Source organism: Erpetoichthys calabaricus, chromosome 8, assembly GCF_900747795.2.
Source record: "Erpetoichthys calabaricus chromosome 8, fErpCal1.3, whole genome shotgun sequence".
Classification (NCBI taxonomy): Eukaryota; Metazoa; Chordata; class Cladistia; order Polypteriformes; family Polypteridae; genus Erpetoichthys; species Erpetoichthys calabaricus.
The window spans coordinates 192710859-192737747 of record NC_041401.2 but is presented as its reverse complement, the minus strand read 5'-3'; the positions used below and the strand labels follow the sequence as shown (position 1 = coordinate 192737747).

The window sequence follows — 26889 nt, the reverse complement described above, 5'->3', positions numbered from 1 at the left end:
GCCTTAAAAGTCCTCTCGTTTTCTAACCTGCATAATCCTGACCAGTGGCACAGAAAGGCGATCCTAGCCAGCACAAGACTCAAAGCAGGTACAAACCCTGGCCAGGGCACCAGTCCATCACAGAGCGCGCGCGCACACACACACACACACACATTAGGGTCACTTTAGTATCAGTAGTTCACCTAACCTGCCTGTCTTTGGACACGGGGTGAACATGCAAACTCCACACAGGGAGGACCTGGGGACGCGGATCCTGCTCTCCTTACTGGAAGGCCAGTGTGCCGCCCAAAACCTTGAGTGTCCCTGTCAAAGTTAAATATAACCACAAGCAGTCACTTTTTCATCAAAGCTAATGTTTGCCATCATGCGACACCCACAAGATCTCAAATACACAAACACACTAAAAAGAAAAATTCACAACACCACCATAAAACCCTTTAATATTTAGCAGTTCCTATTTTCAGATTACTGTAACTTTATTTGTAACAGGAGGCTGCAGGTACGACAAAAATACAGGAAATTGTCTCTTGGGGCAGACCTTTTATTTGCAATATTTTGATTCACAAAAACCTGCCAATGCACTTATCGTGCATATATACTGTAACTACAGTACACAAAGTATAAAAAGAAAAAATAATATACAGCTGTGTGTTCCAGCACTCCAAGCCTCACAGCAAAAAAAAATACAACACACATAACACTGCAATAATCAAAAACTGCCAAGAGCAGTGTAGGCCTCGCAGTGAACATGTCCGCCCATCTCTGTCGTCTTTGGGCAGCGTCAGGCCGCAGGCTCTCATCCACATCACACTGAATGTTCTCCTTTGCCTGACGGTGCTTGTGTGTGTCAGATCCTCCCTTGAATTGACAGAAAGCGTAACCTTTCACGTTAGCACTGCAGACGCAAAACACAAAAATACAGCAATTGACCCGTTTTCTTGTCTGAAAGGGAGGACGACAGGCACCACTGGGTGGAGGTCCACATTTGGCAGGACACGCCGTCCAATCTCTGCCATTGTCAGCCCGTGAGTCGTTTACATTGTGTGCCAATGTGGCAGGTATAGCCTGTGTGCCACCCCTTAATCATCATCATCTTTGTCGTCGTCGTCCTCTTTCACGTATTTCCTCCCTCTCACTGTTTTGGATCCTTTGTTCCAAAAACATTGACGCACCTTTGACCCCGTTTAGATCGTCACGTTCTGACTGGCGAGTGAACAGTTTTGAAGTTTGGAGTTTACACCTGGATAAAGGAGTGCTAACTGGAGTTCACGTTGTAATGACCCGAGTTCAGCATGTGGGTTGCCAGTGTTTTGCTGCATGAGCACAGGAGGACACTTGTTAACAGAGCGGAGACGGGTGTGATTCACAGTTTGGCAAACGTGAAAAACAAAACGAGTGGATTGTGTTTATATTTTTGGGAAAAGTGCTGACCTCCTGAGAGCTGAAGTGAGGCTGTAGGGGATGTTGTCAGTTGAAGCAGTTGGTAGTGCGTTAGCAAACCCAAACAAGTTCAAAAATGTACACATGGCATAACATGCAGGTGGTGTCCCAGGACTGTGCAGGCCCTCATTGGACAGAGTGCAGTAGGTCTGTTCTAGAACTTTCTCAATCTATTTCAGGGTTCTAGGGGTCAGAGGCTATCCCGCTAGGACCAGGGCCACCTTAACGCATGGGCACGCTGGGCAGTTGCTAGGGGGTCCCATGCTAATCTATGTATGATGTGACTTGTTGTCAATCAATAAATACTGGACTATAATAAACTATAAATATTTATTGTTTTACAAGTGGACATTGACATTTGCATCACGGTCACCTCTGCATCCTCATGTACCACGTAGGTGTACGGATCTCATGCACGACGTACATCTTAACGTCACTTCAACTCAATTCTCAGCAAAAGAAATTTGCAAATGTTTAATTTCACAAATTTTTTCGTTGAACACTTGATTAATAATAAATAATTCATAGTCATTTCATACTGTGCCATCTCCGTCTATATGGTTTACCAATTGAGTATCATTTAAATGTTGAAATTTTTTTGTTTATAGCCTGTAATGATTTTAAGATGGCCCTGACTATTAATTAATGATTATTATTATTATTTATATTATAATTAATTATTAATGATTTTAAGACTGGCCAAACGGCTGAGAACAAGCCTGGGCTGGACTGTAAGTCCATCACAGGGACCAATCTCTCTCATACACACACACACCATAGTCACACACTGTGCCAATTACCATAATCTAAATAAATAAGTAATTAATTAAAACCCTTTTGGAATGAACTCTGTGCTTGAGGAGGTCTGGTCGTAGTAACTGGAAAAAAATGGGACTTGCACAGCTGTTCAATTATGACAAATGCTAGGGTGTAACAGACCAGGAAAGGCCAACGTTATTACAGTGAGTGACCGTCCATTATGGATATCAGGTGACCGTGGCAGGCACTCTGATTAAATTATAAGGCGAGCAGATTTTCAAAGTCCCAAATCGGGGCACTTGTCTACCATGCACACTCATTTAAGCTCATCCTCGTTTGTTTAATGGCCACTTTCTCTCATCATCATCATCATCATCAGAAAGGACATGGTGGGGGGGGGTGTGGGACCAGACCCCTTTCACCAATGAATGCATAGGAGCCCACCCTGTAATTGCGGTATAGAGAGATTCACAAAGCTGTTCACATTCAGCATCAGAGCTCCATGAAGCTTTCACTGTTGGGAGTTTTAACTGCGTTATTATATGTAAATTATGGCGGTGATTATGTGGTTTTGTGCCCCTTGGAGTTTTGTAAATATACTGTGAGGATGCTGGTGTCAGCAGAGCAACAGGCTGTCAAAACATTTTTGATCTTTTATCAGGACACATGGCGTACAGTCAGGACTGTCACTGTCACCACGATGTCGGGTCACCCTAGCGGGTTACAGTGTCAGTAAGACAGGGAATCGTTATAAACTGCAGATAATGGAGCCGTGAGGTTAGTTCAGTGTAAGGTAAATGAAGTGTTTACTTGACCCGTGCAGAATGGCTTACCTGCCACACGGTACTTCATTCATATCTAGATAACCTTTTATTTTTCTATGCTTATAGTTTATACTTTCACATTTAGGAAAATCCTTGCACTTACCTGTTACAACTTCAAGCATCCGAAAGAGTGAAGTGCCAACGCATGGCTTTCTCTTCTATTTGCCCTCAAGCCGCTGGGAAGACTTTGTAAGTGAAGAGGTTCCTCCACACTCACCCATCTCAACTTGCTGATGGAGGCCTCCGCCATCCGACGAGCGCACAATCACCCAGTGAGAGCGACGTCCTACCCACACACGCAGTCTACGGCTATCGGGGATGAAAAAAAAGAGGAAAATACTCACAATATACAAGTTGGTGTAACCGCTGCCAAGGTAAAACAGAAAGCGTAAATGAAAAGTGGCACAGAACGTTTGTCTGTTTTAAGATTGACAAGTTTGGTAATTCGCCAAAATTTTTCAGGGGGAGACTTTGAAATTTTAAAACAGTGTACAGTAAAATCTGTTCTCACTATTTTGACGCAAATTGAACAATACTTGAAGAATACAATAGGTGTGCTACATTTCAACAAAATTGGTCCCACGGGTGGCCAGGTTGTTTCAGGCAGACACAGACTATTGCAATAGGTGCTTTGTGCAAAATATGGGAATAAATTAAAGAGTGATAACAATGCAGGTATAACAGACAATAACTTTATATAATGTTAACGATTACCCATAGGGTGGAATTGAAGAGTCGCGTGGTGTGATGGAGGAACGATCTCCTCAGTCTGTCAGTGGAGCAGGACGGTGACAGCAGTCTGTCTCTGAAGCTGCTCCTCTGTCTGGAGATGATCCTGTTCAGTGGATGCAGTGGATTCTCCATGATTGACAGGAGTCTGCTCAGCGCCCATCGCTCTGCCACAGATGTCAGACTGTCCAGCTCTGTGCCTACAATAGAGCCTGCCTTCCTCACCAGTTTGTCCAGGTGTGAGGCGTCTTTCTTCTTTATGCTGCCTCCCCGGCACACCACCGCGTAGAAGAGGGCGCTCGCCACAACCGTCTGGTAGAACATCTGCAGCATCTTATTGCAGATGTTGAAGGATGCCAGCCTTCTAAGGAAGTATAGTCGGCTCTGTCCTCTCTTCCATAGGGCATCAGTATTGGCAGTCCAGTCTAATTTATCATCCAGCTGCACTCCCAGGTATTTATAGGTCTACACCATCTGCCCACAGTCACCTCTGATGATCACGGGGTCCATGAGGGGCTTGGTCCTCCTAAAATCCACCACCAGCTCCTTGGTTTTGCTGGTGTTCAGTTGTAGGTGGTTTAAGTCGCACCATTTAACAAAGTCCTTGATTAGGTTCCTATACTCCTCCTCCTGCCCACTCCTGATGCAGCCCACGATAGCAGTGTCATCAGCGAACTTTTGCACGTGGCAGGACTCCGAGTTGTATTGGAAGTCCGATGTATATCGGCTGAACAGGACCGGAGAAAGTACAGTCCCCTGTGGCACTCCTGTGCTGCTGACCACAATGTCAGACCTGCTGTTCCCGAGACGCACATACTGAGTTCTGTCTGTAAGGTAGTCCACGATCCATGCCACCAGGTATGAATCTACTCCCATCTCTGTCAACTTGTCCCTAAGGGGCAGAGGTTGGATGGGTTGAAGGCGTTAGAGAAGTCTAGAAACATAATTCTTACAGCACCACTGCCTCTGTCCAAATGGGAGAGGGATCGGTGTAGCATGTAGATGATGGCATCCTCCGCTCCCACCTTCACCTGATATGCGAACTGCAGAGGGTCGAGGGTGTGACGGACCTGTGGCCTCAGGTGGTGAAGCAGCAGCCGCTCCATGGTCATTATATGTGACATCACATTAGTAGTATAACATGGAAAAAGTTTGTTTTAGTTATGTGTTCAGCATTTCCTGTCATCTTACACTTGCACAGATCGTTGTAGACAAGGAACACACATGAAATGTATGTATTCCAAACAACGAGATATTATTTACCCGATACAACTCCAGGCACCTCACACCACAATAAAGAGACTTGAAGTGGGAGAAGTTTGCCACTGACTTCAACTCTGTCGGGTGGGGGGTGGGGGTAATGGGATAGCAGGCTGACTGACACATTTACAAAACAAAAGATGCTAATGGAGAGGTGCGAAGGAATTTAAGGTGGCCTGGGATTACGAGGTTTTTCGCAGGCTTCAGGGATTCTAGTGTTAAAAAGGACCCGTCTTGCTCTGCCACACACATCAACCCAGCTTCCCACAAGTCAACCTGCAAAGGATTTTAATGTCATTAAAGTGTTTTTTTGTTTAATTTGTTCTCCTTCAGTTTATCAAGATGTGTTATACTCCTGGGCATCTCCAGTTCAAAGAGTTCCGTACTAAAAATAAATTGAAAAGTTCATCAAATGATCTGCCAGTTTCCACACACCACGTTTAAGCTTCTTTCCTGATGCTTGTTTTTCTTTAGAGATGAAGTACAATATGAGTATTTTATTGAGTGGAGGAAAGAACAACACGGTTTCAGAACATGATGTACTGCTTTCACTAGGAAAATGAAGATACCCCACCACAGACAGAATTTTCTAAAAATGTTTAGGAATTTAATTGAAAAAATTATTTTTTTCTAGTCTTGGTGGAAAGAAAAAATTCCCTTGGGGCTTCTCACACGTACGGAGCGTGCGGACTTAAGGCCGATTTATACTCCAGCACTGTGCCGCACTGCAGGCTCATGCCTGAACGCTAGTTGGCGCTGTTTGTAGCTCTCAAGAAAAGCGACTGATCCATTCAAATGTCGGCAGTTTTTGCCCTCCAGGATCACCTCTCCTCCTGCAACTCATTGTTGCCTGTAGATGAACATATTTGCCCCTCATATTTTTCCACATTTTCATACATTTGCTGACTTCCGAACCAATGTTATCCGACATTTGACACCAATCATCTGATTGTCTTTATCTTGTGCATATTTCCTACTTCCTCGACAAGTCTTTTCTCAATCTGCTCCATGTCAGAGATGGGTCCAACTGCAGACCGCCACAGCTCTGTGGATTCAGGAGCTCTGCTGGACTGCCAATTGGAGTGCAGGGTCAGATGACCCTCCTGAAACCCTAACCTTAACCATAAGTGCTATCACTGAAGTATAACATAAAGCGACAACCTCCTCTCAATGGAGTGGGGCTCTGGAGGTCCGCAGGTAGAGCCCACTGCCATGTTTGCTTCAGAAGACAAGAGGGAGGGCATTTCAGGTAATACGTAGTTATCAAACTAGACAGTCCAGTTGGCGTAGAGTCTGTGCGGTACACAGGAGGTGGTGTGCGGTAGGCTATGCCGTAACTAATCAGCCTTTACATAGCCCACTGCTGCACAGCACTGGTATATACACGAGGTGAGACACAAAAATAACCAGATTGGTAAAAAAAAAAAATATTTAGTGATGAATTACAGCATTCTAAACGTCGTCACCTTCTATATGTTCCCCCTCCCGATCTCTGCACCGCTCCAGACACATCTTCCATTGATTGAAACAGTGCTGGAAGTCTTCTTGCTTGAGGCTCTTCCTACAGTTTTTGTCTTCCCTTCAGGTCACTTTTGATTTTCAGGAACAAGTAAAAATCACAGGGAGCGAAATCGGGCGAAAACAGAGGATGATCAAGGACAGGAATGTTTTTGTTAGTCAAAAACTGCTTTACGGAAAAACAAAATTCGCAAGAAATTTAATGTTGATTCGCGGTTCGATTATTTCACGCGGCAACTTGTGTAGCGATTCTTGTGCAAATACTGACTGGGCTATTCACAGGACATACTGAGCCGGTTGGCAGTTTGAGAAGGTGTGTAGGAGTTCTAGTTCATAGTTCTATGATTCACGTCCGGCCGACCTCCAGACGGTTTTCCACGAAAGCCCCAAGCCCAGTCCGGTTATTTTTGTGTCTCACCTCGTGTGTTTGTGTATATTACATATATACTAGACAAAGAGCCCGTTTCGACAACCTAAGATGAAACAGGCACAAGTGGAATAATAAGAAGTATAAGCACCACAAACCTGATATAGGTGTAGTGAATGAATGCGTAATTAGGCCTCGTGGTGAAGTCGAAATCGCCTTTCAGGCCTCTAGAGCTTTAATCGAAGTCGCCTTTCTCTTTGAATTATTGAGGCCGTAAATCCGCCGCCTGCCGCCATGTTGGGGTTGGATGTCGGTCTCGTAAGGTTTTTCGGGCAGCTGTGCAGAAGGCGACTGCGCATTCGGCTTCGGACGGACGTGAGTGAGTGAGGAGACTGGTGAATTATGTATTAAGATATACATATATATATATAGTCACACACGTGCACATGGGAGGCAGCTAAAGGGCTTGAATGAGGGCAATTCTGAATAAGACTGAGATGTGGCAGAGTGCACCGATTCTTTTTCTCGCTTCCCTGCAGACCATTCACGGGAAATTCCACCTGGCCCTGGTGATGTCACTTCCGGGTGCGAACCTGTAGATGAAGACCCTTCTGATCCCGGCCCCTTTGACGTCACTTCCTCTCCTGCCTCCACCTTTCTCCTACTCCCTCATTTCTGTTTTGCACACCAGTGCCATCTTTTCTTGTTTGCAATTTTGCAGCCAGGAAAGCAAATATATACGGGTGGCTTCCCCAAACTCTGCCATGGCTCGTGATCAGGTTTGTGACAGTATATACAGTATATTTTTTTTTTTTTAGGTTTTCATTGGTGCCTCCTAAATTAAGCTTTGCACTGGCCTATCAGCTGTCTGCCTGCTGTTGTCCAGGTTTCACTTTCCTGTTAACAAAAGTGTGGCCTGGCTTCCGAATTTGGAGGGGGCTGGTAAATGGTTACTTTGATTTGGTTAAGAACCTTGCCCGAAATAAAAACTACAATCTGCCTGGCATCTTCACAACATAAATTATTGAGGCTGAAACACTGGCCTGTGTTTTACGAATCCACTTGTTAGTCGTCAGCCGCTGAACGCATTTACTGCCCCTTGGGTACCAACAGTGAAAATGATAAAATAATACGTAGTAACAAAAGTCAATAAAAGTGGTTTTATTTGGACAGAAATGCAATGTATAAGACATCTACCAGTTTGATAAGGCATATAGCATAAACAGAATGCGGTGTGAAAATTCACTCCTGCAAAACGCACGCAAGTTTACAAGACCCTGGGAGCCACATTTCTATTCCACATTATTTTCTGATAAATGCCATCCACTTCATTACATATTTTTAGGAACAACTTGGCTGTACACATATGAAGCGCTATTTTATAGGAGAATGGCTACAAGGTGCTAGAATACATTTTTAAATTTAGGAGTTCCTGAAAAGTACTGCTTGATTTGGATTAAAAACATGACTCCGTAAAAGGACCTGAATGGGGGAGGCCTCACAAAATTTCGCTCAACTCAAAAAGATGCCCATAATTGAACGCCTTGCCCTATTGGTTTGTTTTTTGCCTCGATACCCCATCCTGCAACATTGATTTCCATTTTAAATTGAGAGATTTGTGTGTGTCAATCATTTCCAGGAATTCAAATCAACAGAAAGACTCATCGCCCCCATATTCACTGTAAACCCACCCAACATGAGCGAGTTCACTAAGGAGCACAAAACGATAAGATTCAGCAACTCAGTCAGTAAAAAGGCCAAATTACTGACATTTGAGTGTCATCCTCTTTAAACAAAGAAAAGGAAAAGAGCGTCCCAAGTTACGCTGTGTGTGCGTCTGTAACAACTGACAGATCCAGTGGAACCGGGTAATACCACCCCCCCGACCCACCGATGGCCTAGTCAGTTTAGGGAAGTTGATTTGTAATCACACACTGGAAACAACAAGTCAAAAGGATTTAAAACAATCACGAGCATTTAAACTATCAAATTCTTCATTTAACTGTCCACATTTTTAACTTTGTTTATTTATTTTTTTCTTCCAATTACTTTATCCAAGTCTGTCTATACAAATGGGCACTCGTTTTGGCACTTCTGTCAGTTTTTCCGGAGATTCTAAAGTTATATTTGTCGATTTGTCGTGAGAACAACAGTCTGCATGACATGTTCAAAAAAAGAAAGAAAGAAAAAAAAAAAAAAGGAAATAAAAGGTCCCAGACCAACGGCTCCTCGTCCACATGCTATACAATGCTTTTTACACAAGGAAGCAGCAGAGAACCAAAATCATCCTGCAGGTCAAGCTGCACACCAATCCACTGGTGCCCCCCTTTTTATTCTTTACAAGTTGTCTCTTTCTTGTGGCCTTCCTACCAGATCCTCTCTTATTTTTAAGACTGGCAATCATATGAATATAAGAAATTTAAAATATATACCCTAACCCTCCCCACTCCCCCTCCAGAAAAAAACAAAACACAACCAGAAATTAATTGCACAGTAATGAGAAACACAGTCCAAGAGCTGACCCTGCCCGGCCATTATGGGGATGGCACTGCCACTTCCAGCAATCTGTTGTTTTTCCGCTTGCAGGCTGCTACTGAGCCGTTCTTGGGGCTTCCTTGTACAAACTTGACACACACTTTGTCCTGCTTAAACTGCACAAGGAACCTGTCAGGAAGACACACAAAGTGGTTATGGAATGACACCTCCTGCCATGTTCTGCCTGCTTGTCCAGGACTCTTTACTGCTTTAATGAACAGCAAGTCCTAATTCTCAACTGCACCTCCTGAGGTTACTACAGTGCATCCAGAAAGTATTCACAGCGCTTCATCACTTGTTCCACATTTTGTTATGTTACAGCCTTATTCCTAAATGGATTAAATTCATTTTTTTCCTCAGAATTCTACACACAACACCCCATAATGACAACGTGAAAAAAGTTTACTTGAGGTTTTTGCAGATTTATTAAAAATAAAAAACTGAGAAATCCCATGTCCATAAGTATTCACAGCCTTTGCTCAATACTTTGTCGATGCCCCTTTGGCAGCAATTCCAGCCTCAAGTCTTGTTGAATATGATGCCACAAGCTTGGCACACCTATCCTTGGTCAGTTTCGCCCATTCCTCTTTGCAGCACCTCTCAAGCTCCATCAGGTTGGATGGGAAGCGTCGGTGCACAGCCATTTTAAGATCTCTCCAGAGATGTTCAATCAGATTCAAGTCTGGGCTCTGGCTGGGCCACTCAAGGACATTCTCAGAGTTGTCCTGAAGCCACTCCTTTGATATCTTGGCTGTGTGCTTAAGGTCGTTGTCCTGCTGAAAGATGAACCGTCGCCCCAGTCTGAGGTCAAGAGTGCTCTGGAGCAGGTTTTCATCCAGGATGTCTCTGTACATTGCTGCAGTCATCTTTCCCTTTATCCTGACTAGTCTCCCAGTTCCACAGAGCATGATGCTGCCACCACCATGCTTCACTGTAGGGATGGTATTGCCCTGGTGATGAGCGGTGCCTGGTTTCCTCCAAAAGTAACGCCTGGCATTCACACCAAAGAGTTCAATCTTTGTCTCATCAGACCAGAGAATTTTCTTTCTCATGGTCTGAGAGTCCTTCAGGTGCCTTTTGTCAAACTCCAGGCGGGCTGCCATGTGCCTTTTACTAAGGAGTGGCTTCCGTCTGGCCACTCTACCATACAGGACTGATTGGTGGATTCCTGCAGAGATGGTTGTCCTTCTGGAAGGTTCTCCTCTCTCCACAGAGGACCTCTGGAGCTCTGACAGAGTGACCATCAGGTTCTTGGTCACCTCCCTGACTTAAGGCCCTTCTCCCTCGATCGGTCAGTTTAGATGGCCAGCTCTAGGAAGAGTCCTGGTGGTTTCGATCTTCTTCCACTTACGGATGATGGAGGCCACTGTGCTCACTGGGACCTTCAAAGCAGCAGAAGTTTTTCTGTAACCTTCCCCAGATTTGTGCCTTGAGACAATCCTGTCTCGGAGGTCTACAGACTATTCCTTTGAGTTCATGCTTGGTTTGTGCTCTGACATGAACTGTCAACTGTGGGACCTTCTATAGACAGGTGTGTGCCTTTCCAAATCAGGTCCAGTCAACTGAATTTACCACAGGTGGACTCCAATGAAGCTGCAGAAACATCTCAAGGATGATCAGGGGAAACAGGATGAACCTGAGCTCAATTTTGAGCTTCATGGCAAAGGCTGTGAATACTTATTTACATGTGCTTCTCAGTTTTTTTATTTTTAATTAAATATGCAAAAACCTCAAGTAAACTTTTTTCACGTTGTCATTATGGGGTGTTGTGTGTAGAATTCTGAGGAAAAAAATGAATTTAATCCATTTAGGAATAAGGCTGTAAGATAACAAAATGTGGAACAAGTGATGAAGCGCTGTGAATACTTTCTGGATGCACTGTAAATTAATGCCCTACATCCACATTAGTTCTGCTCCATTTCAATTGCTTATTTCATCTTACCTGAATAAAACGAGCCAACAATGTAGGCAGTAATTGTAGGACAGGACTCCCCAAAATGTACTTAATGCCCCTTCACTGTAGCAACTGTTCATTCCACCCAGTCCCTCAAAGGACAAGTTTGGTATTTTTCAAGTCAAAGTTATTTCTTCACAATCGCTGTACAGGGTGTCCTCGGGTTACGACACAGATCCGTTCCTACGACAGTGATGTAACCTGAATTTTGGTGTAAGCTGAAACACACCCTAGCCTAAGTCACTTACCTGTCTTAACACATTTGCAAAATCATAAGCTAGAACAAAAAAACAGAACTAAGCCGCAGAAAAAGGATATAAATATACTGTACACTGTACTGTAGTAACAGAAAAAATGAGTCTTAAAAAAATCCTTACCTTTATTCCTTCTCGCATCTCAATTTATTTTTTAAAGTTTTTCTGTAAACTCAAAACGTCAAATGTCAAGACGTTGAAACCCTAGGACCCCCCGTATATATTAATATACCACATGAAACTGCACTGTAAAGTGGAGCACATTGTAGAGCAGCATAAAGTGAGTGACAGCTAGCATATCAGCTGAGAGATATTTTGTCTTTATTTGTAATGTTAAAGAGTCACGAAGCGGGGACAAGCCAGCTTTCTACCCCCACAGTTTCATTGACAAGGAAAGCACCATCCGGGCCCGTTTTATACCTGTAATAATTGTTATACCTGTAATAATCGTTTCCTTTCTCGCTTGTTTGTTTGGCACTACAGAAAATACCAGGCAGCGGGGTTGAGCTTATGTGACGTTGTGAACTGGTTCTAAAAGCTTCCAATAATGCCCACTAGAAGGGGAAAACTGCCAACAAACCCTGGCTAGTAATAAAGGCAAGCACCGAATCTTCTTTATATATAATACACTACTATGGCTGTACGTTTGTCTGTCCAGGATTTTAAATCGCCTGTAGCTCACAAAACCGTTTGACCTGAAATGTATACTGCGTGACGTCTACTATCTGCTTTCGGGGTGATGATTGACCTCCAAGGTTACTCCTCTTTTTATTTTATTTTATTGAAGAAACAACTCTTGGCAGCGGCCAGCAGGGCGGCCTTGCGGTACATGTGTATGGGCGCCGTTCTCATTCCCTATCACCTTCATCGTCACTTCCCCTACCTCTTCATATCTTAAATCATTCTTGAGGCAGATTGAAGACTTGAGTGCCAGCTTAAGTGAAAAATTAAGGAAAACGTACTCAGTAATTGCAACACAAACTCTGACTTAATCAGTTTTAACGTGAAAAGATGCCATCGAAAGAAGAGAAGAAGCAGGCCGCTAGGGGGGAGAAAACAAGATTTGATCAGAAAGCAACAAGCGCATCAACCTCTGAGCAAACAAATGATAAACGTACAGAGAAAGAGGAGGACAACTAGGAATGGTCAAGTCAAGTGGATTCACTGTACATTATTGTGCAGTGCGCTGCTACTGGTTATAAAATAAAAGATTTCACAAAAAAATTCATAAAGTATAAAGGATTATACACTTGACTTACTTGAAACGTCTAACGTTTGAAGCAGAGATATAATCTACATGTTGCACTGACTGTGGTTTAATTTGCGAGTGTATTGGTCAGGGCAGAACCAAATCAAACATAATTAAGTAGTGATCGGAAATAACTTCATTTAATAAATATTTAAATTTCAACTTTGTAAGTTACAATTAAATCTCATGTATGGTGACGATTATGAGTTGGACCTTTGACAATCTGACAAAATCCAACTGAATATAACAAATAAAAAAAAACATTTGCTAAAAGTGTCACGTTTCCACCTCAATATGTACATTAAAATCCTCCAACAATACAACACAATTATAATTTACAGCCAAATCAGATAAAAGGTTGCCAAATTCAGTCATTGGCTATGAACAATGAATATGGCCCTGGTGGTCTGCAGACTAGCACTACAGTTGTGCTGGAATCGGTTTGAATATTTAAAATGAGCGCCTCAAAGGATGTGAATTTTGTTTTTTTTTTTTTCTTTATTTCGCCTTATACAATTTCTTGTATTAGGAATTTGTTAGTTTTCGTATACTCCTTGTGGTCAGAGTGCAAGGTCAGCCATTGTACAGCACCCCTGGAGCAATTACAGGTTAAGGGTCTTGCTCAAGGGCCCAGCAGAGTAGGATCTCTTTTGGTAGTGACGGGGATTCGAACCGGCAACCTTCTGGATACCAGCACAGCTCCTTAGCCTCAGAGCCACCACTCCATCCCATCATTGAATACATTTTTAGAAGCAGTTTGCTTTTTGTCACAAATAAACTCTAAGTCCGCCTCCTCCACCTGTCAGTATCTCTAGATCACGGGTGTCTAACTCCAGGCCTGGTGGGCCGCAGGTTTTTATTCTAACCATCTTCTTAATTAGTGACCAGCCTTAGCTTTAATTCACTTGACTCAGGCCCCTTTGTTATTTCTTTTTCCTTAATTAGCAGCTAAATAATAGAGGCAAAACAAGCCACCACATGACCAGCTCACCCTTGCCACAATATCTGAAAATAAAGAAAGGTGAAGGTCCCAGTAAGGTTAATCTCTCAGGTCACCAAAACATTATGGTGGTGCTCTCAGAAAAAACTGAAATCAACAGTTTCGGAAATGTCTGCTGTGGCAGAATGAGAGCAGCAACAAGCCGTGGAATTAAATAACGGGTTTAATTAACAGCAAGAATCGGCTTCTCATTAAGAAACTGGTTGGAGTTTTGAAGCCCCAGTTCAGCTGGTCGTCTTTCGGCTCGTTTCATGTCTCATTTCTGTTTGGCTGTCATTTAATGAAGAAAAGAATCAATTCAGAGGACTGAATCCTTAAAAACAAGGCTATTATAAAGAAGTTAATTAGTATTGAAACCGGGTCACTGATTAGGGAAAGGGTTAGAATGAAAACCTGCAGTCACTGCGGCCCTCCAGGCCTGGAGTTCAACTCCTCTGCTCTAGATGTACGAAGGAACGCGTTCAGGTAGGTATCCATCTGAGGACACCTCATCTAGATGGAGAGTCAGATTTACTACGCCAGTAAGTAAAGAAGATACAAATCAGATTTTGTACTTAATATCATTTACCAGAGCAGCTTTACTTCCAAGACAGCCAATATTTAAAAAGCAGCATTTAAAACTTCATATACGTTTCTAAACTGGTGATATATATATATATATATATATACTCACTGCACCCCCTCTCGGGAATCGAACCTCGAACGTCAGCGCCAGAGGCGAAGGGTTCGAGGGGGGATGAAGTGAGTGCATACGCCTGATGAGCCCAGAATTAGGGCGAAACACGTGTCGCATACTCTTTGCATTATTTGACAGTAAAAACTATTTCAACCATATATAGATATAGATATATAGATATATATATATATATACATTTTTGTTTTAAATTGAATTGAAATACTAAAAGATACCCCCCCTTGACATTATTGAATATCTAGAAACGAATTTCTGAAGTGAATCCCAGCCCCTGGTCTTGAAAATCTGTTGGGGAGGAAGACAAGCCATGAAGTGAAGTACACAGTGGGTCTTAGCTGAATCTCACAAACATTTTTGCCATCACAAACATTTCGCACCCGTAAAGGAGCGTTAAGCTGATGCGCTCCAGGGGCTAGTTCGCCCCACTGAAAACCGGGTGAGCAGAGAGGTGTCGTCCCGTGGGATCGGAGGAGTGACTGTGGGTGCGTGAAGGGTCAAGGGAGGAGAGCGGACCTCGACAGTCTGGCAGTGACATCTGGAAGGGGGCCAAGACGGAGGATAGCTGAAGGAGCTCGTGGCTGTTGGTCTCCGCCGGCTACGAGTAATGGGTGAGCCGGGGAGAGAGTGACGGAGGTGGGTCAGAGAATAACAGGGAGAGACAGCCTTTTAAGTTCTGCACATTTTAACCTAGGATTTTAAAGGATTTATTTATTGGATGGTTTTTATCCTCACTGGACACTTGTTTTAAGGATTTATTTATTGGAACTTTCGACACTGCAATTTGCACTTTTTGTGATTATTGTTTTAAATAAAAGCACTTTATCACTTTTTGAATATATCACCTATCTTCATGTGAGATCTGTCAGCTCATCTTGGTGACATTATCAACGGTGTTGGGTTCATAAGGATGTTGGGAGGGTGAAGAAAACCCGCATCGTCACAGGTATATCATTTTTTAATGTATTTTAATATATATATATATATATATATATATATATATATATATATATATATATATATATATATACACACACATACATTCACCATGATTATGAAGAAATAACTGACTTGACAAAGTACCAAACTTATCCTTTAACTAACGGTCATTTTCATTAATGTCTGTTCAGTCCGTCTCTGCCATGGATAAGACATTTAAGACATCGATTCTTGAGACGTTCATCAGGGCAGCGGAGCAACAGATTGTTTTTACAAGGCACTATTTCTTACTTTTATGCATCTATTAATCAATTCACTGACTGTCTTTAGCCCATCTGGACAATGTTAAGTGCAAGGAAGAAACCAGAATGAAAAAACAAAAACAAAACAAACAAACACATACTCATCTGAGATTTCAATGTTGATCTTCTCTTTGGTGGAACTCAAGCATGTCCGATACAGCTTAGTGACAATTTCAATAAGACGATCACTGCTGAGCAAAAAGTCTCCTTTAGCTGCCGCTGGAGTCCCCTGAAATAAAAATTTGAGGAGATTATGCGTAAGGGTTTAAACATATACACATTAATTGTGAATGTATGAAATATTAATGCACATCCATGTAGTGTTTTTTGGTTTAGAAGGATTTTATTCTACCAGTCAGTTCTGAGTCAGAATCACACAGTGCACTACAGACCACCTGAAACCAACTCAGTGCACTTAAAAATAAAAAAACAACAACATTTGCAGTGACTCAGAGACATGTGGTAAGTACTGTCACATTTTAGAGAACTGGTGGTTTTAAAAGCTACACAGGCTGCATGGCAGTACAAGTCAAGAGCTGATCTCCATATGGACAGACCTGAACTTGAAGTCACACGCTTCTGTTTCCACCTCCAGGCTCCGTGGCATGCGGCAGCCATTTTAGTAAAGCTAAAATGTCCAGTCCAGACTTTGAAACGCAAGCTGAATTAGTTTTTGTTACTCCACTGGGTTGGTGCCACCATCTTGTTGATGCTTATTTCTAAACTTGGCAACAAAAACAATCCACTCTGTTGTGAACACTCTAAAGATGAATCATTCTGAATTTTTAACTGATTTCTAACACCACGGTCCAAGCTGGGCCTGCTGTTTTCAAGTGTCGATACCTTTAAATGTAAATCTGTGGTACATCTGGACAAATCCTGACCATCTTACTGCCTCGGACACGTCTGTTATCGACAGGAGCAGCTCTTCATTAGCCAAGCCAGACATTCTTATGTATGTCTGGGGGGGTTGTCGTTTGTCTATGATATATATTGTATCTATCTATATATGTCTATCTACAGTATCTATCATATAAAAAAAATCTTGGGTCGAGACGTGATCATCTCAGAGAGACACTCTGACATCACGCAAGACTAGACATTACAACCTTAAGGAAGCAAGACCCGTGAGACAGTGAATTTTTGCACGTCACGCCGTACTTACAAACAATTTAAAACAAGTTCACGGACATCTAACCTTGCAGTTGTTGGAATTCTTTTGGAAGACACACTTCATGTGCTCCCAGCTCTTAAAAATGTTATACGTTGTAGATGGCACGTGAACGACTAAGCGAAGAAGAGCGAGCAACATGTCAAAAAGAGACACGAAAGCGTTGGAGAGAAATGAAGGCAAAAAAGGATGCAAAAGAGAATAATAATCATCTATGTGCAAATTCAGAAAGTAATTATCAGCCCGGATGTCCCGCGAGAGGCACTTTGACGTCCCGCAAGACAAAGCAGTGAGACCAAAGGACAGCTGCTGTACAGGATTTTAAATGATCGACGCACAGCGCGACAAGCAGAACATGCAGCTCGGCAGCAGCAGATCAGACCGCATATCCTTAGCGTGTGTTCAGCCAACCCCTTCACAACACAAGCGGCAGAGACATGAAGTGGCTGGCACGTAGCACACCCCCAGGGTGGGGGGGAGGGATTGGTTTCACGAAGCGAGCTGGGGGCAAAGCCCCTTAGTGTGTGTGTGTATGTATATATATATATATCTCTCTCTCATACACAGTTCAGTCCATAAATATTTGGACAGAGAGAACTTTTTTTCTCATTTTGGTTCTGTACATGACCACAATGAATTTGAAATGAAACAACTCCGATGCAGTTGAAGTGCAGACTTTCAGCTTTAATTCAGTGGGGTGAACAAAACGATTACATAAAAATGTGAGGCAACTAAAGCATTTTTATAACACAATCCCTTTTTCATTTCAGGGGCTCAAAAGTAATTGGACAATTGACTCTTTGGCTATTTCATGGGCAGGTGTGATCAAGTCCATCGTTATGTCCTTATCAATGAAGCAGATAAAAGGCCTGGAGTTGATTTGAGGTGTGGTGCTTGCATGTGGAAGATTTTGCTGTGAACAGACAACATGCGGTCAAAGGAGCTCTCCATGCAGGTGACAGAAGCCATCCTTAAGCTGCGAAAACAGAAAAAACCCATCTGAGAAATTACTACAATATTACGAGTGGCAAATTCTACAGTTTGGTCCATCCTGAGAAAGAAAGCAAGCACTGGTGAACTCAGCAACGCAAAAAGACCTGGACGTCCACGGAAGACAACAGTGGTGGATGATTGCAGAATCATTTCATGGTGAAGAGAAACCCCTTCACAACAGCCAACCAAGTGAACAACACTCTCTAGGGGGTAGGCGGGCATATCGATATCCAAGTCTACCATAAAGAGAAGACTGCATGAAAGTAAATCCAGAGGGTGCACTACAAGGTGCAAGCCACTCATAAGCCTCAAGAATAGAAAGGCTAGATTGGACTTTGCTAAAGAACATCTAAAAAAGCCAGCACAGTTCTGAAAAAACATTCTTTGGACAGATGAAACCAAGATCAACTTCTACCAGAATGATGGCAAGAAAAAAGTATGGAGAAGGCGTGGAGCAGCTCATTATCCAAAGCATATCACATCATCTGTAAAACACGGTGGAGGGAGGCAGTGTGATGGCTTGGGTGTGCATGGCTGCCAGTGGCACTGGGACACTAGTGTTTATTGATGATGTGACACAGGACAGAAGCAGCTGAATGAATTCTGAGGTGTTCAGAGACATACTGTCTGCTCAAATCCAGCTAAATACAGCAGTCAAATTGATTCATGATACAGATGGACAATGACCCAAAACATACAGCCAAAGCAACCCAGGAGTTTATTAAAGCAAAGAAGTGGAAAATTCTGGAATGGCCAAGTCAGTCACCTGATCTTAACCCAACTGAGCAGGCATTTCACTTGTTGAAGACTAAACTTCAGACAGAAAGGCCCACAAACAAACAGCAACTGAAAGCCGCTGCAGTAAAGGCCTGGCAGAGCATTAAAGAGGAGGAAACCCAACATCTGGTGATGTCCAGGAGTTCAAAACTTCAGGCTGTCATTGCCAGCAAAGGGTTTTCAACCAACTATTAGAAATGAACATTTGATTTCCAGTTATTTCATTTGTCCAATTACTTTTGAGCCCCTGAAATGAAGAAGGGATTGTGTTATAAAAATACTTTAGTTGCCTCACATTTTTATGTAATCGTTTTGTTCACCCCACTGAATTAAAGCTGAAAGTCTGCACTTCAACTGCATCTGAGTTGTTTCATTTCAAATTCATTGTGGTAAAGTACAGAACCAAAATGAGAAAAAAGTTGTCTCTGTCCAAATATTTATGGACCTAACTGTATATTCATTGCATTCGTAGGTCTATATGGGTGGTTACCTACCAGGTAACGCATGTGTTTGGTCTGCCCTTGGCAAACATCTGCCACGGTGCCCTCTTCAGTTGCGAGAAGCAGATCATGGAATGTTGCATAGTTCACTTTCAAATAATGCAGAGAGTACGCGACACGTATTTCCCCCTCATTTGGGCTCATCAGGCGTACACACTCTACTGCTCCCCTCGTAGGGATTGAACCTCGGACATCAGTGTCAGAGACGAAGCCCCTTTACAGTGCGCCACGGCGTGTGGTTCACCAGCCACATGCGTTACCTGGTAGGTAACCACCCATACAATCAGGTCAGGACTCAGACTACAAATCCAATGAATGTAATTACTCCGGACCTTCAGGCTGTCAAATAAATGAACCACACGCCATGGCACAGCACAAAAGGGCTTCGTCTCTGACGCTGATGTCCGAGGTTCAATCCCCGCGAAGGGAGCAGTAGAGTGTGTACGCCTGATGAGCCCAAATGAGGGGGAAACACGTGTCGCGTACTCTCTGCATTATTTGACAGTAAAACTTTGTATTATATATATATATATATATATATATATATATATATATATATATATACACACACAGTATATACACACACACACACAGACACACACATACATTCATGACTCAGTTAATATTGTCCCAAATAACAGTGGAGCTTCCACAGAAATACAATAAATGACATCGAACAGTGTTGAAACATTCTTGTATTACAGTATCAATGTATTATTACTTTATTTCAATAAGTGTTAAAATAGGTGATGCATGTATTATGCTAATGTGAGGTTAGGTTGGGTTGCATCAGCTCAGCTGCATATCACTGTAGTGGACTGGAGGCTCATCTGAACGAGCAGATCCTGTCAAGGAGTCATACAAGATGTTTGTTTGATATGAAAACAATGGCACTTCCATCTATTTTTTAATCACGTAAGCCTCCACAATAATCATATTTTATTGCACCGATTAACCACTGTAACTCATTTAATGCACTTTGGTACATAAAAGGCACAATTAAGGTTTACCAGTGAGTTAAAAATTTAATAAAATACACACAAAAACAAATAAAGAAGAAAGCAAGTGATGTACCTCTTTGACACGCACAGCAAAGAAGCCATCTGTCTGTGCGCTCATTGATGCACTGGTGAGGTCCGATAAAGGCACACTTGACTTGATTTGACCAGACTTCTGGTCGGCAAGCAGAAAGCTGTTTTTAGTCAGTAGAAATATACGAGGAGCTCCCTAAGAAATGACATATATTAAATGTTAAATCACATCAGTACACCAATAGTTTTTTTTTTTGTCAAGTTATAAGAGACCAGAGATGTAACTGCACAGTAATAATAATAATGAGAAATCTTCTGTTACTGTTACTAACCCAATCCTTTAAAATGAATCCATTTAAAGGTGCAGCTCATAGTGATAAACAGGCCACACGCAGAGCTTTCTTTATGAGCGATGTGAGATTAAACCAAAGGGAAACTAACTTTTTATCTTAGAAATTAAACACACACACACACCTAGTTGCTATGTCTCTTATCATTTCAAGAGATGGCACCTCACAAACATTTGTAGTCATAAAATGCATTGTATTTTTAAATTCCAACAGATGGCGCATCACAAACATGAACACTCCATTTACAACACCCCCTTGCCAAACAGCACATGACAGGGACGTACGCACTGCATGGTGCACTGCCAATGTTAATGCTGAGGACTGTATTGATTTCTTAGTAGGGTATCAGAGCTAGAAAATAAAGACATTGATCTGCAGAGCCTTTTCAAAGAGTGATTCTGAAAACTCAGTTCAGGAGCATTTATAGGCCAGCAAGGCGACATTTATGAAGGGCGTTGATCTACAGCTGGCTGGAGAGTGAAGTGCACAACGCTATGCCTGCTTTTTTTGTTTCATGATTTGTTTCTAAATCAATTAAAACATCTTTGGGTCAAATATGACCCATCATTTCTGAAAGGCAACCTCAATTTCATTGGTTCAGAATGAAACTTTGTGACCTTTCCTACATTTCCCCTGATTAACAAACATCCATCCATCCATTATCCAACCCACTATATCCTACCTACAGGGTCATGGGGGATAAACATCTAATAATCAGTACAGCGTCTAAAAAACGTTTACCTTGTGTGGTGGACAGCCGGGGCTTTTGCCCAGACAGGACCCCCTATAATGGAAAGTCTGGCAGAGAGAGCATATCCAGACCATTACACCTCCCCTGGCATGCAGCAGTACCACTGGTTTGGATGCTGGATGCTCAGCCCTACTGCGGCCCATGCCCACTGCCGGGGGGCGCTTGGAGAGCTACTGAAGCCCTTGTTTGCAGCACTTCCGCCATACCAGGAAGTACTGCCAGAAGTAGGTCAATGAGCACTTGGAGCACCTTAGGGTGCCTTATAGAAGGAGCCAGCGGTCACTATTCCAAGAGCCAGAGTCGGGAGGAAAAAGAACGAAGCTTGAGGGAGGAGTGGAAGTGGAAATAAGCGAGAGATTGAAGAAAGAGAGAGAAAAGGACCGTGAACTGTGCACTTTGATACCCTATATTGTGCTGTGCTCAGGGCAGCGAAGAAAAGCGGTTCCCCAGTCTTGAATAGACGTGTGCTGTGCAACATGTGTGTCTCCGCCTGTCTGTGTCGGGGTTGGGATGGCTGGAGCACCCCGGTATTCCACACTTACCATATACAGGTATATTTTGGGCCAATTTTGATGCACCATTGACTTTAATGGATTTTCCAGTGCATTTAGGGTAGTTTGTTTGTTCAGTACCCCTAAAAACTTCCCACAAGTCATCTCTTCAGGTCAGCATTTGAAAGGCTCTTTAGTGAAGCGCTCGGATTTAACAAAAAAAGCTTCTACGTGTCACATTTTGGTATGACTGCTGCACATTATTAGCACTGCCATATCTTTTGGGTCAATTTTGACCTACCATATTCTCTCTCTCTCCATATTTTTCCCTTGGGACAAATAAAGTACTATTTGTATTTGTATCTTCGACTTTAGTGGATTTTACTCTCCATTTAGAGTACTCATGGTTTATTATCCCATGAATACATCATCCACAACAGGTTAACTTGGTCAATCAACATAAAATAGGTTTGGAGTGAAAAATCTGACATCCGGGGCAGTTAAAAAGTGCTGTCAGAAGTTTTACTTTTACTATAGAATAGAATAGAATGCCTTTTATTGTCACTATACACATGTACAATGAGATTAAAAACAGCTCCTTCAGGGCAGACATATGTGTAGAACACAACAAGTATATAAACAAATGGTGCAAAAAGTTGCAAAAAAGTTCTGTGACGCTATACAGTACACATATGGAAAGAATAATAACTATTGGGTTATTGAACATAATTTACATACTGCACAATAAGATAGATAGATAGATAGATATAGATAGATAGATACTTTATTCATCCCAAGGGGAAATTCACAGTAATATATATTAATAATAATGATGATCATGTGCAGTGAGTACTGGATGTTGGACCCTGAGAGTAATGATATTGTACAGTTATTGTCAGTACCATTTAGATATTGGATATTGCACAGTTGATGGATAGATGGAAGTCCAGGGGTTGGGGGGTCAGACTGTGTAGTCAGTGCATGTGTGAGTTTAGAATGGTTATGGCTTTTGGGAAAAAACTGTTGTCAAGTCTGTTTGTCCTTGTTGTGATGCACCTGTAGCGCCTCCCTGAGGACAGGAGGTCAAACAGATCAGAGCCAGGGTGGCAGCTGTCCTTGATGATATCACTTCCCGGTTCCTCCCTGTGTGGATAGCGCTTTGAGTACTGAGAAAAGCGCTATATAAATGTAATGAATTATTATTATTATTATATTTTTTTGCTCTGCTGAGGCAGTGGGAGGTGTAAATGTCCATCAGGGAGGGGAGAGGGCAGCCAATGATCTTCTGTGCTGCCTTTACTACTCTCTGAAACTTCTCCCTGTCTGCCATGGTGCAGCTGCCATACATACTGTGATACTTTACAAAGAGACACTAGGATTCACTCTAATGGTTTCGAGATGACTCAGGCACCACATAACAGGTCTATGGATTCATCTACAACTTCATTTATCCTAACAAAACTTTTGCATTTGGCTGCACCCAAAAAATGGAGGATAATCACATGCCTGAAAGTACCAGCAAAACTACAAATAAATGTTGGATAATTAATTCAACTTGCCTTTCCATTGGCTCTGTTAATTTTGTTTACAATGTCTGCTAAGATGATCTTCTCCTCCACCAAAGTGCTGAGCTTTTGGTATTTGGGGTTCTTGCTGATTTCCAGGTAGTCTCCTTGAAAGGGTTGTCCAACACTGCAGTATATGCAAATAAATAGACAGGGAGTGAAACATCCCAAATTCCTGCTTTGGCCCACAACAAGCCTGTGTTTTAAATTGCAAACTGGATGTGAAGGAGTCGGTCTAAAAGGTAGAGTAGAATTTGGGAAAGGAAAGGACCCCGGAGTGAAAGCCACTTCTGATATGCATGGCGTTTAATGAGAAGTGGATTTCTACTTTCTGTGGACTGTTACTCTGTTCAAATCATAAACCACACTTGATATGTACTAGAAATTCCACAACAATGAATACAATAATAGAGAGCAGTAATTGAGATTTTAATTACATATTAAGCACATAATGAATATGCAAGTCCAACTTAATCGATATGTAATTACACAGATTAATAAATAAACTACACAATAAACAATGTTTCCCCACACTTAATTGACTGAATTTAATATGTGAATTAGGTAAGGTTACTCCAACAAAGCAAAAAAAATAAAACAGAAAAGAAGGTCAGGCATACAACATTTCAGAAGCCTTTTGCACTCAGTTCTCAGCTTCACGCCATTCCACCCCAGTGGTTTTGTTCCGTCGTTTTTCTTTTATATGTGAGTTCGGTTTTCCTTTTCAGTCAGACACCTGATGAAGGCCGTGCAGCTGAAGCACCAGGTCTCTAACCATAGCTATTTCTACCATTTGCAGATACATGCTGGTGCAGCCCCTGATTATTGTAACAGTAACCAATGGAGTACACGATATTCAATGTGCATTAATGCTAAAGTGATTTAATGAACAAGTAATTAGACCAGTGTTTCTTAAACTTTTTTTTTCTTGTGACCCGTCCTTGCCCTTCTTAGTGTCTTTGAGGCCCAGTCCATGACGACCATCAGATCATCCCAAGGGAGAATCGCTGACGACAGTCACAGCGCATCCCCCTTTGATGTCGATTGCCTAAACTGAGACACTTTGCCAACCATACGCCTTTCCCATTAAATACGACAGTGGGTTCATGACTCTGTGGTATGACCCAAAAGACGCCAACCTTTAAGAAACTATGAATTAGACAGTAATCAACATTAACTGAATGGATATACACAGTTCTCAGAGGTACACATTAACCGGCATGCAATGACAGATGTGGACACTCCAGTGCTCAAATGAAGACCATTTCGGTTTGACTGATTAAAGGGGTGCGCGTCTGCATTACTGTCACACCATTTCAATTTAACTCTGTGAAGGGATGGAAAGCACTTTGGTTTTATTTGCATATGATAAGCAGAACCTCTTTATTTTGCTCTGTTTTTCACATCATTTTATAGACAGTGACTTTCTTTTTTCCCCCTTCTGTCCAATCACTCCAGAACAGTCTGCCCAGAAATCAGTTTTTTAAATGCTTTGCTTTCTTTGTTGTATTTTTAGTGCTTTGATAGAGCTGCAATTGGTCAAACTACCACCGTCCCAAATGTTAAAATACAAAATATAATTGAGCTGAAAAACAAATTCAGTGTCAACGAACGTCAATCTATCTCTCTCTCTCTCTATATTATATATATGTACATAAAAAATCCTAAGCCTAAAAGTGCAACGGTGACGTGTTATTGTCATGTTTTTTGTCACAACTTAAATCGGCTTATTTTAAAACCTACATATATATGTTTGGTATCATTCTTTTCAGAATTTATTGAACTTTAATGTGATGTTGTTAGATTTTCAGATTCTTATTTCATTTTTAAATTGTAAACTACAAAATAATAAGAATTCACATCCCGCGAGACGAGACTTTGTGCCAAGAGATTTAACCAGGCCTGGGGTCGGAAATAAAAGACAAAGAGTAGGACAGCTGCTGTACAGGCTTTTAAATGTTCGAAGTGCCATGTGAAGTGCTGATCATGTGGCACAGCAACAGCAGCAATCCAGCAGCTGATCGAGCAAAGAGGAGGTCAACAAAACAACTGTATTTGTTTCCCATTGTATCACCATTTAAGAAGGGGTTTCGGAGGAGCGACCGCATCTCCTTGGGGTGCGTTCAGCCCCCCTCTTCACAATGCGAGCGGCAGAGATGCAAAGTGGCTGGTGAGCAAAGCGAGCAGGGGGAACCCCCTAGTGTGTGTGTGTATTATATATATATATGGTTGAAATAGTTTACTGTCAAATAATGCAAAGAGTACGCGACACGTGTTTTGCCCTAATTCTGGGCTCATCATTATTTGACAGTAAACTATTTCAACCATTCTGTGACCTGCTTCTCACAACTGAGGGCACCGTGGCGGATGTTAGCAGACTTGCTGGCCAACCACAAGCGTTACCTGATAGGTAACCACCCATACAATCAGATTGTGACACAGACCTATGAATGCCGTGAATATATATATATATATATATATATATATTATATATATAAATATATACGAGGGCAATCCCAAAAGTAAGGTCTCCTATTTTCTTAGAAATACAAACAACCGTTTATTTTCTATAATGTTTACATCATTTTAAAGGTTAAAGACTTATCGCCATTTCGGTCGATGCATTTTTGTAGACACTGTGGTAGTTTTAGAATGCCCATGTCATACCAGCTCACCGCCATGTCCTTCAAGAAGCGTTGAACCTCATCTTTCACCTCTTCGTCGGAGCAGAATTGCCTTCCGGACAAATGCTCTTTCAACTTAGGGAACAGGTGGTAGTCACTGGGTGCCAAGTCCGGACTATAGGGTGGTTGGGTGATGAAGTTCCAACCGTCGATCTTTACGCATGTTTTCCTCAACCTTCGCGACTGTCTCGTCGGAAATTGACGGTCTCCTGCGCGACCTTTGCACTTGGCGGTAGCGTTCAACGGGAGCTCCATTTTCAAGGGCTGCCAAGCCAAGATTGAGCATCCCAGCGAAGTCGCACATGTTTGTTTGGGAGTGGAGGAAGCACCAATCAACAGTGTGGCCAACAGCCGTACAAACAGTTTCTCTACGTCCCCACCACTTTGGAGACCTTACTTTTGGGATTGCCCTCGTATATATATTATATATAATATATATATAAAATATATATATATTCATGGTATTCGTAGTCTGAATCACAATCTGATTGTATGTGGTTGGTGAGCAAGTTGGCTACCATCCACCACGGTGCCCTCTTTCAGTTGTGAGAAGCATATCATTGAATGGTTGAAAATAGTTTTACTGTCAAATAATGCAAAGAGTACGCGACACGTGTTTCGCCCTAATTCTGGGCTCATCAGGCGTACACACTCACTGCATCCCCTCTCGGGAACTGAACCTCGGACGTCAGTGCTAGAGGCGAAGCCCCTAACGTTGCGCCACGGCGTGGGGTGCAGTGAGTGTGTACGCCTGA

The 26889-nt window shown here is 42.3% G+C and overlaps 1 protein-coding gene across 9 annotated transcripts in view; it reads right to left on the bottom strand.

Annotated features, from left to right (window-relative positions):
- Positions 1 to 8043: 8043 nt before the first annotated feature.
- myo1b (myosin IB) overlaps positions 8044 to 26889 on the bottom strand; it is a 248800-nt gene continuing 229954 nt past the window's right edge. For all 9 annotated transcript variants that reach the window (XM_051930300.1, XM_051930302.1, XM_051930301.1 and 6 more), the window contains 4 exons: positions 23441 to 23577; positions 20337 to 20485; positions 15923 to 16050; positions 8044 to 9561 (listed from right to left, as the gene is read on the bottom strand). In XM_051930300.1, the coding sequence (XP_051786260.1) occupies positions 9432 to 9561; positions 15923 to 16050; positions 20337 to 20485; positions 23441 to 23577 (544 nt within the window). In that variant the 3' untranslated portion in view covers positions 8044 to 9431. The remainder of the gene's footprint in view (positions 9562 to 15922; positions 16051 to 20336; positions 20486 to 23440; positions 23578 to 26889) is intronic.